The sequence below is a fragment of the Cygnus olor genome, chromosome 16, assembly GCF_009769625.2.
Source record: "Cygnus olor isolate bCygOlo1 chromosome 16, bCygOlo1.pri.v2, whole genome shotgun sequence".
Classification (NCBI taxonomy): Eukaryota; Metazoa; Chordata; class Aves; order Anseriformes; family Anatidae; genus Cygnus; species Cygnus olor.
In genome coordinates, this window is record NC_049184.1 from 5,107,844 (window position 1) to 5,118,350 (window position 10,507).

The 10,507-nt window shown below is 48.3% G+C and overlaps 1 protein-coding gene across 2 annotated transcripts; it reads left to right on the top strand.

Moving 5' to 3' along the window:
- Positions 1 to 4,614: 4,614 nt before the first annotated feature.
- LOC121079161 (perilipin-3-like) lies at positions 4,615 to 9,858 on the top strand. 2 transcript variants are annotated; one of them, XM_040576045.1, is made up of 9 exons: positions 4,615 to 4,686; positions 5,547 to 5,652; positions 5,864 to 5,940; positions 6,694 to 6,889; positions 7,731 to 7,813; positions 8,018 to 8,273; positions 8,474 to 8,673; positions 8,813 to 8,941; positions 9,037 to 9,858. In XM_040576045.1, exons 2-9 carry the CDS (start codon positions 5,646 to 5,648, stop codon positions 9,439 to 9,441), a joined length of 1,353 nt encoding a protein of 450 aa, XP_040431979.1. In that variant the 5' UTR covers positions 4,615 to 4,686; positions 5,547 to 5,645; the 3' UTR covers positions 9,442 to 9,858. The 2 variants fall into 2 exon arrangements, with proteins under 2 accessions (XP_040431979.1, XP_040431981.1); XM_040576047.1 differs by lacking the exon at positions 5,547 to 5,652 and having other exon boundaries at positions 4,633 to 4,686.
- The last annotated feature ends 649 nt before the right edge of the window (positions 9,859 to 10,507 follow it).

Consider the following 10,507-nt stretch of genomic DNA (forward strand, 5'->3'; position numbering starts at 1 on the left):
TTTTTCTGGGAAACCTGCAGGGTTTTGGGATCCATCTTCAGTGCCTCAGTGCACCTGACAGGTGTGGGACAGCAGGAGCTGCCTTCCTCCCGAGAGAGTCTGGGGCCCTCCTAAGGCTCTTGTGACAGACGGAGCTCATCTGCTGGAAAAAAAAAGTTGTAAGTAGTGGAAGTGTCCATTTTCACAGGTTCAAAATGCAGTTTCTCCTGTAAACATTCTCAGGAGACTCAGCTCAGGCAGAGAAGGCTGCATGAACAGCTCAAGATTTCAAAGCCCTTTCTGTTCCCATACGAGGGAATAAACCTCAGTATGAGTCTGATCATCCAAAGCCTTGCCAGTTGTTCTGTCGGGTGGAGGACCTACTCATCTGACTCCTCAACACCACAAGACCCAGCCTGGGCACTACTGCTGGCGTAATGCCACTGCTGCGCAGAGGACGCTCACGGCTGAGGACACGAGGAGCAGTGAGAGGTGGGTGCTGGCAGCCACTGCTGTGCAGGGAGCGATGTGCTTCAGCAATGCTGCTGTCTCGTCCCAAAGCAGAAAGTGAAAAATAAACTTAAAGGCAAATGGCACAAACACCGCTCCTTCCTCGAGGCGTTCTGGGAAGCTGGATCCTCTGACATGATGTTCACCACTGCTTCAGGGCTTGTCTGGAGGACAGTGAGTACTCGGAGGAATTTTTCCTCTTTTTCAGGAAAGTTACAAGGGAGCACAACAGGAATTTAGACTCTGACTGCTCTCAGATTCTCTGTTATGGTGATAGCGAGCTCTGAGGAAAGACGGTATGTCAGAACCACCAGGTCTGCTGGATTAGCCTCCAGCATCTCACTTGCCAGCAGTTCCCTGGCCATTACAACAGGCTTATTTTACAGCCCTGCCCAAGCTCATCATCCAGAAAACTGCATGACACTGTGATCTTTGTGCAGCTAGGGCCATTCAGAAGTGGCTTTTCCTTTTTCTAACACCGAGTTTGCCATTAAATGCACTCGAGAAACCACAGCTAATGCCTTTTATTTAGTGTAAAAATTAGAACGTATGGTACTTAGGGTCCATCATCACAGTGGCTAAATTACTGATAATCTTCACCATCCAGAGACATAAGGGGAACTGTAGATAAGAGGTACAAGGGCACATGCACCCAGATCTGGAGACAGCTGTGGCATATCAGAAAGACTTAGGTAGAAATGAAGATCCCTTTAAATAACCTCAAATCTTATAGCTCATCAATAATGTTATATAGGAACACGAAACTCTGCTTTTACACATGCCTATAACCATTGCTGCCAAAACAGAAGCAACCAAATCAGTGTCTGTTTGGGATCATCCAGCCAAACATTTTTTTTCCAAGGCACCCTTTTTTTTTTCCCAGTGGATATTCAGCACCTGTATGTTCTTCTCAAAACCCGGTAGCCCTACCTTAATGCAAAAATACATGTAATGAGATTATATAACTGCTGGTGCAAACGCATTACTGCAGTTACGGTAGATCTGTATTCGATTCCTTCTGCAGGCCCAGGGGACCTTCCACTGCCAGGCACACTGCAAGGTGGCGGCCACCACTCACCCCAGCTCTTCCTGGAGCTGCCCCCGCGTCCCTGTGGTTAAGCCATCCTGCACCATGTACTGTCCTTGCACACTCACCCCATCCCTGCCACTGCACTGTGCACTTGGGGTGTGGGTAGTGTCAGGACAGGCTAAAGACTGCCTGGGTTCCCTCTTAAGCTTCACAGACAAAGGAGAGAGGTTATAGAAATCTCAGATTTATTTTTAATCATCTCACTAGGAAGGATTTGCTATTATCTCTGTTGCATTTGAGCTGTCCGGATTTACTAGGGTGGCTGTTTTGTGTTTATAAAGGACTGGCTACAGTCTGTTTTCCTCCCTGGTTTCGCGTTTCCTGCTCCCCACTGTTCTGCCATGTACCAATCCACCACCATTTTATCTGGCTCCAGCAGCAGGAGTCCTGCTCAGCTCCTGCCAAAAGCATCTGTGTTTGCTGACTGCCAACACAAGCATCATTTGCAGCCACCCTTGCTGTGCTGTCTCCTTTCCATTAGCTTGGTGTATGTGGGCAGAAACTCTGCCCCTGCGGGCAAACAGGGCTGCTGTATTTCTCAGTTTCGGCTCCCAGCACCAGGACTGGCTCCTGGAGGGACCACGACACAAATGTTAAGCACTCGTTGAAGCCTCTAAAGCCCTGGCTGAGACATGAGGCTCTGGAGGGGCTTCCAGGGCTCTGTGTATCGTCTGCCCTTGTGCACATGGTCAACAGGGGTTGCAAGGGCTGGTGTGGGGCACAGGCTGCCTTGGGGTATCTGCTCTGCTGTGGGAGCAGGGAACAGGCTGCTCCCTGCACGGGGGAAAGGGCTCTGTAGCTGCCATGGTATCCTGATGGATGGTGGCTGGGAGTAAGCTCATGAATACTGGGAAGGGAGGAAGGCAATTTAGTTCGCACTGTGTGTGGGTGGGTGCCAGTCCTGTCTGCTTGGCTGTTGGGATCCACGTTCCTCTGGCAGGTAACTGAGGAGCAGATCCATGTTGCTGTTTCACTGGTGCCACCTACTCACAGCTTTTTTTTCTTTTGATTTTCTTTTTAAATGAAAGCAATGACAGATGCTGTATTCGAGGAGCTGGGGTGCTGGATGTAGGTTCTAACACAAATGTTTTGTGTGTTCTCCTGCAAACAAAGCAAACTCTCATCTACCCAGATCCTGCAAAGGTTCAGTGCTGAACTCCCACTCATTAACAGGCTTGCTGAAATGTTGGACAATGCATAAGCAGAAGTAAAGCGGTGACACTTGGTGGGATCAGGGTACGAGGAGGTACCTGAAACATGAAAATCCCACCCCACTCAAAGGTTTCTGTTGGGACTACAAGCAACTGCAGTATAAACTGCTCAGCTGATTTTAGTATTTCTATATTTTAAAGCCACTACATTGCATACAGGGAGAATCATTGCAGGAGCCAGATGCTGCTGGCTGCCCCTTCCTGCTGACCATGCCCACCACCACCATGCAGGACCCTGCCTGGTCTGAGACCTGGTGAGAGACTGACGGGTCTTTCTGCAAACAGGTGAAGCTCTGCTGAGGGAGATGGACCATGGGACCCCCGTTTCCCCTAGCAGAGTGGGGAATAAAAGATGTAGTTCCCAAAACATGTGCAAACATCAGATGGCTGTTGTGCAATTGTATTGTAAGGAAGGTGGATTGAAGCGAGTATTGAGACCAGCTCAGTAGGTGCACTCTGAACCCAAGCAGAAGGAGTCTGCTCTGGTACTACCAGTGTTGCATGTGGGCTGATCACCCTGTAGGTCTCTGGGGAAGGTGCAGAGGGACTGGGCTCTCGGGGTACATCAAGACGAAAGACTTGAGTTTTAGTGCTTCTAGGGTTAGGCAGCAGCTGAGCAGCTACTTCATAGAATCATAGAATGGCTCAGTTTGGAAGGGACCACCAAGATCATGCAGTTCCAACACCCCTGCCGTAGGGATGCCACCCACTAGATCAGGTTGCCCAGGGCCTCATTTAACCTGGTCTTGAACACCCCCAGGGATGGGGCATCCACAGCTTCTCTGGGCAACCTGTTCCAGTGCCTCAGCGCCCTATGAGTGAAGAATTTCCTACTAACCTCTAATCTAAATCTCCCCTCTTTTAGTTTAAAACCATTCCCCCTCCTCCTGTCAATATCTGATTGAGCAAAGAGTTGCTCTCCATCTTTTTTATAAGCCTCCTTCAAGTACTGAAAAGTTGTGATGAGGCTCATTTCCTTCAATTCCTTATCCACTGAATGGCCCACCCATCAAACCCATCTCTCTCCAATTTGGAGACCAGGATGTCATGTGGGACCGTGTCACAGGCCTTGCAGAAGTCCAGGTAGATGACATCGGTTGGTTTTCCTCTGTCAACTGATGCACTCACTCAGTCGTAGAAAGCCACCAACTGGTCAGGCACGATTTGCCCTTGGTGAAGCCGTGCTGGCTGTCTTGGATCACCTCCTTGTATGCATGTGCCCTAACATTGCTTCCAGGAGGATCTTTTCCATGATCATGCCAGGCACAGAGGTGAGGCTCACAGGTCTGTAGTTCCTCAGGTCCTCCTTTCTACCCTTTTTAAAAAGGGGAGTGATGTTTCCCTTTTTCCGGTACTTCCGGCATTAAACTTCAAGCACTGGCAGATAAAAGCAATAGGAATCCCACATTAGGAGTGAAGCCCTTCTCCGGATCTCTTTAATTCCTTTTCTTTTTCTGGTTATTATTTCCCAATAAAAAAAAAAGGCAACAAATTGCTGTTTCCAGGCTGTACCTGTGACCTGATGCAAGATCATAGAAGACGATCACAAAAGATTGTGGAAGCTCATGTAAGGTCATAGAAGGCTACGCCAGCATTGCTTCTCTCTATTTGTAGGAGCCTCTGAAAGAAGCTCCCCTGCCTAGAGCAATGTGTACCTGCTTGATTACAGAGCAATTAATGAGACACAGCAGAACCCATCGCTGCCCCTTTCCACTTCTTATAGGCCAGGACAGACTCTGGGTCCTTTCTGCTGCTTCCCAGAGCTGTCAGTCACTCAGGGTCCCTCCCCAGCTACTTCCCCATCCAGCATATAAAGGCAGGGAGCAGGGGGGTGGCATGGTGTGGTGCCTGTTTCTTCCTTGCTGGTTACCTGCTTATGTTCAACAGGGGAAAAAGGTACTGTTTGCTACAGGAGGGAAAGCTTTTGGTTGGTAAGGCTGTAATTGTTTTGTGAACACCAGGTTTGTGTTTGGGTGTGTCTTACCTGGATTAATCACAGAGTGAAATGGGTCTTAATTAATACGTGGTTGCCTGTGACCTTGGCTGAAAGGTTAGGTATGGCCTGTGCTGGTATTGAGTGAAAAGCTAGGTGGGGTTGGGCTGTGCTTTTGGTAGCAGAGCAGGCTTCTGAATGTGTCCTTCTTCTATTTTTATTTTTTTCATTTTCCCCTTTAAATCTGCTGTTACTACCTCCCCTAGTGCAAGAGCTTCTCTAAGCCTTGGCGGGGAGGAAGGAGGTACCAGATCCCTCTCCTAAGCATAGTGCTTACTATCAATGTGATCTCTCTAACAGAGATCCAGAGTGGGGAAAGACTTCCCTTATGTAAGGGGAATAAGGGCAATGTGAAACCTAAATGTTAACTGGCTTTAGAAGTTCCACAGACCCCTTTTCCCTGTAAGGGGAGGGGACTGAGAAGTATCTCAATTTTTCAGGTAGGGTCTTCTTTAAAGCTATTTTTATTAGCAATTAGATTGCAATGGCAGGCATCCTGTAAGCAGGAGTGCATGTTAAAAGTATACCGAAACCTTGTATTCCCTGTTATCTGATGTTTGATTCCTTCCCTGTTCCTCACTGGCTGAGTACTACAGGTTCACAACTTACTTGACACTTGCTACTGTACAATATATGTACAACTTAATTTGACCAACTGTTAATTTCTCCTTTCCCCTTTTTTTTCCTTCTCTCATGACTAGAGGGCCTGTGATTTTTGGTTTTACTGATTTTTTTTTTGCACTGCTTGTCCTGTTTTTCTTAGTTATCTTCCATGTTTTGGGACAGTGCGACCTTCCCCTTATCTTCCTAACATACTCCCCACTGCTATGCTACTGTTGTGCCTGCACAATCACTTTTGAATATGCAAGGTTAGTGGAATTTTCCACTGCAAAAACACCTTTTATTGCAAAAACACAACTTTGTTTCTGTGAGACCCATTCTGGGGTCTGTCCTTAATGGACACTAAAAGTTTCCTAATTATGTCAGGAAGAAACATCCCTCGGGAAGGGGAGCTCCTCTGGAGGCTCACTAGTGGTTTGGTCAAGCTTCTCCTAAACCATGGTACTACTTGCATTGCAGCTGCAATGGCCTCTCTTATGCCTGATAAAGAGGAAGCTGCAAAGAGCTCCCCAGAGGTGAAGGAAGAGGAGCAACAGGTAGGTGCCCTGTGTGAGATGAAATGGGTGGTAGCTCTGGGGTGCAGGTATGAGCAGGTGGCCCTGCTGTGGCTGAGGCTGTGCCTGTGCAGAGGAAGGAACATCTCTGCTCAGTCTGTGCCTTACAGCCACTCTGGAAATAGGGGTGGCAGCACAGCCCCAGGTAAGCCTGAGGACCCTTGGATAACCTCTTAGGCTATGTGAAATGGCCTGGTCCTTGGCTAGGAGAGATGTTCATCTCATACTGTAGCTGAGAGCCTGGCTTTCCACTGGCAATGCTCCTGTGGAAAGGTTCCCATGTTCCAGCAGCCCAGGAACCTCCTGCGCTTGCCTTGTTTCCCAAGACCAACTTCATGCTCATTGCAGAGCGGTGTAAAGCCTGTTTGTGTACAACCAACCTGATCCTGTTTGGTTGAAGCTTTCTTTGGGGTGTTGGCTTGTTAAATAGCTCTACAGAATAAACTAGAACTGGATGTGTCCAGAAGCACTGAGGTTGTCTGCAGACTCAGAAGTCCCTTGGGTAGTGTTGCACTGGAGGAAAACCTTTCCAGGATGGACTGGCTATAAGTGTCAGTGCTCCACAGTTGATTTCAAGCTTGCTTGTGGACTTTAAAGCAAGTGTATAAGCAAGGCTTGTCTTGCTTTCCGTAGGCCAGGTGACTTGAACAGGCAAGTAGAAATTCTGGTGCAACACTGCATAGTTGCATGCTCAGTGTCATGTTTGCAAGCTTCATGACTACTTTCCCCTTTTAGGATGCAGTAAATCAGATGGCTAGCCTGACCTTTGTCAGCTCTGCCTGTGACATGGTTTCTACAGCTTATGCCTCCACTAAGGAGAGCCACCCCTACATCAGATCTGTGTGTGATGCAGCAGAGAAAGGAGTGAAGAGCGTGACTGAAGCCACAGCCAGCTGTGTGCAGCCACTTCTGACTACACTGGAGCCTCAAGGTAACTCCCTGTGGAAAGGGAGGTCTGCACCTGCCTCTGAAGGGCCCTGGCTCCTTCCAGCTCTGAGAGGAGTCCTAGGGTGTGGGAATGCACCTCTCCTTCTCCATTCTAAAAGGACAACTCCAGACTTATAAATAAGGTCAAAAAGCTGAGTCTTACTCCAAGTAACGTGATGGAGGGATGTTCTCCCTGAAAGATGAGGATTGACTTTGGCTACTCTAAAACTGATCTTGCCAGGTCCAAAGTCTTGCATATCAGTTGCACATAGCTTGATTCTTGCAGAGAATCTTGCAGAGAAACTTTGCAGAGGCTGAAGGAAAAGGCCTCTTTTTTTACCATGGCCCTTAAAGAATGTGGCTCTGTCTCCTGTGAAGAAGCTCTGTACTCTTACAGGGAGAGGGGCTATTCCTAATGACAAGTATCTGACAAAAGTCTGTGACTGGCCTGGGTTCACTTTAAGTCCAGAGTGGGTATCCCTATCTGTTGGTTACTACTTGATCCTGGATCCTTGGCATGCTGGGGTTTGGGACATTTTTTTTTCCTTATAGAAATAAGGACTACACAACTTTATTCAAGAGCTCAAGGACCTATAGGAGGGAAATCCGTGTAGGTGGCTATGTCCATGCAAGTAAAAATTGGCTGCTATTGAAGTGAATAGATCTATGTGGAGACCAAAAGAAGCTGCTCTACAAATTCAGCTTACAGCAGAGCATGCCTGGCCTGGTGGCCTGGATGGGACTCTGGTCCAGGCTCCTTGCAGAGCACTGTCCTCTGGCAGATAGGACTTGTGGGATAAAATAGCGGGAAAAACAAGCTTTAACACTATTTTTCTCTTAAACAGTTGCTGCAGCAAATGAGTATGCCTCCAAAGGTTTGGATAAACTAGGGGAAAAGGTCCCACTCCTTCAAAAGCCAGTGGACCAGGTGAGATTTACAGGCTGTGCTGTCCCAGGCTGGTCATTGCAGGCTTTCTAACCTTGGGAATGATCTAGCTTCCCAGAAGGAATGAAATACCCCCTAGGTGCACAGTACAAGCTCCTATGGGAGCACATAACAAGCAGACACTGTGCAGAGTCCTTCTAGTGCAGTTCACCCTAAACCCTTACCTGACATAAATCTCTTCTGCAGGTTATCTCTGAAACAAAAGAGCTGGTGTCATCCACAGTGGCAGAGGCAAAGGACGCTGTGAGCAGCAGAGTGACAGAGGTGATAGATGCAACTAAGGGTGCTCTTCACAGTGGTGTGGAAGCTGCCAGATCCGCAGTAACCAGCAGTGTGGGGATGGTCATGGACTCCAGAGTGGGCCAGATGGCTGTGAGCAGAGCAGAGGCTGTGCTGGGGAGAACAGAAGAAAACTCTCTCCCTATTGGAAATGAGGAATTAGGTCAGGAAACAACATATGTGACTATCTGTAATGGGGTCATCAGATGGGGGGTGGTCAGCTCCATTCCTTTGGAATGTGGCTAGTGGAAAGTGCCATGCTGGAGGCTTCCTGACTCCTAGTCCAAGGTCTCCTGACACTTCTTCTCTCTGCTTGGTAAGAACCTTTGATCAGCTGCTTACAGGTACTGTCTCTTTCCTCAGCCAAAATGGCAGCGTCTGAGGAGGGTGCAGGTATAATGTCTGTGGAGCAGCAGCAGGAGAAGAGGAGGTACTTTGTGCAGTTGGGGTCTGTCTCTGATGAACTTCGCCAGTTTGCCTACCTGCACTCTTCAGATAAAATGAAGCGGATCTGGCAGGGCATGCAGGAGGCTCTTGCACAGCTTCACTCCATCATTGAACTGGTAGGCAGAGCCTGGCCTCCCTGTTGGAGGGCAGGAGGTGACCAAAAGGTTGTCTTGGTCTCATCTTCATTGCTGTGATAAAATCCTGTGATTACTAGCTGATGTGTCCTGACACCAACTTTTTTCCCCCCTGGCACAGATTGAGGTGTTTAAGAAAGGCTTTAATAAAAAGCTTCAGGAAGGGCAGGAGAAACTGTGCCAGATGTGGCTGGACTGGACTAGAAAGTTTCCTAAAGACAGCAGATATGCCAGCTCTGCCGAGCCAGAGGTATATCCCTGGGGGAGTGCAAGGGGATGCCTAGAGCCCTTTTACTTTTCTTTAATTAATGTACTCCTGATCTTGTCCTTTCTGCCTCTTCCCAGGAGATGGAGTCTCTGGCCCTGCTGATGGCACGCAGCATCACACAGCAGCTGCAAATCACCTGTTGTAAAATCATGTCTGCAATCCGAGGCCTTCCCTTGAGCCTTCAGGATAAGGTGAAACAATCCCTTAATACCATAGAAGAGCTTCATGCTTCTTTCTCAGCAGCAAATTCCTTCCAGGACTTGTCCAGCAGTGTCTTGGCCCAGAGCCGGGGGAAGCTGGCTGTGATCCAGGAGTGCATGGAGGAGCTGCTGGACTACCTGAAGGACAACAGGCCTCTGTCCTGGCTGGTGGGACCCTTCTCTCCTCGGCAGGAGGAGGAAACTCTGCAGGAGGGGGTCTTGCAGGAGGAAGCAGAGACAGAAGGAGCAGGGGCTCGTGAAGCTTCTGCCACCTCCCTGTAAAGGGTAAGGCCCTGAGCACAGGCCTGACTCTGAGAGCTTGGACTTTGATAGCTTTACCCTACCTCCCAGCTGAAGGTGGAGCTGTCACATTGAATAATCATTGGGTCAATAAATCTTTCTTCAGGGGGGTAGTGGAGGTTAGCAGGACTGCTCCTTGGTGCTTGCGGCTGAGCATTGGCTCAAGATAGAGACCTGAAGGTCTCCAGTGTTCCCACCTCCCTAGCAAGCTGTCTAAGGTATGTCCTTCCATGGTGTATCCATGTGATGCCTGTACTCATGCAATAGTTGCTGTTGGTCTTAATCTTTCAACACAGTATGCAATGTAAAGAACTCTTCCTAGCAGTTTCATGTATATGACTTAGCATAACTGTTTAAAATAAAACTACTGCATGCAGAAATGCTTACTGCCTCATCTCTTCTGGAGAGGTGCTGTGAGTACTGCTCGTCAGATGTGATCTATACTCTTCGCACCTTCAAGAGCAATATTACTGCTTAGTTGGAAAAAACAGGTGGATCTGGATTCTGAAAACTCACTTTAAAGCCTGTAAGTAGTGGTGTTGAGGCTTATGGGGGAACTACAGCTTGGGGAATTAAGAGTAGGTACCAATCTTTCTAATCATTCTTTCTAGATGACATAAGTACAGGCTAGGCTTGTGCCATTTGGGAATGCAAGAAATGGTGAACCATCCTTGGTACAACAAGGATTACAGCTGATAGGTTTGGAAGTACCAAGCTGCAATTTCATCTGACTCCTGAGCTTGGAGGCCTGTGTGTGCCCTCCTGGCGCTTCTCCCATGCTGGGAGAAACTGTAGGAAGCTGTTAGAATCCTGACACTTGTCATTTGGCCTCCTAGGTGTAATCTTCCTACTGCAGTTGTCTCTTGCTATCTGGTGGGGGCTTCCCAGTCTGTGGTAGGATAATAGGTTGCAGGAATGGCTGCCTGGATGAGATACAGACTCATGGAAGGCAAGTTCTTGGGGGTAAGTGGCAAACTTATGGGTGCTGGTCCTGTCAGTACTGACCTCTCCTGGCCAGGAGGTCCTGCAGGTGAAGGAGGTACTGCAG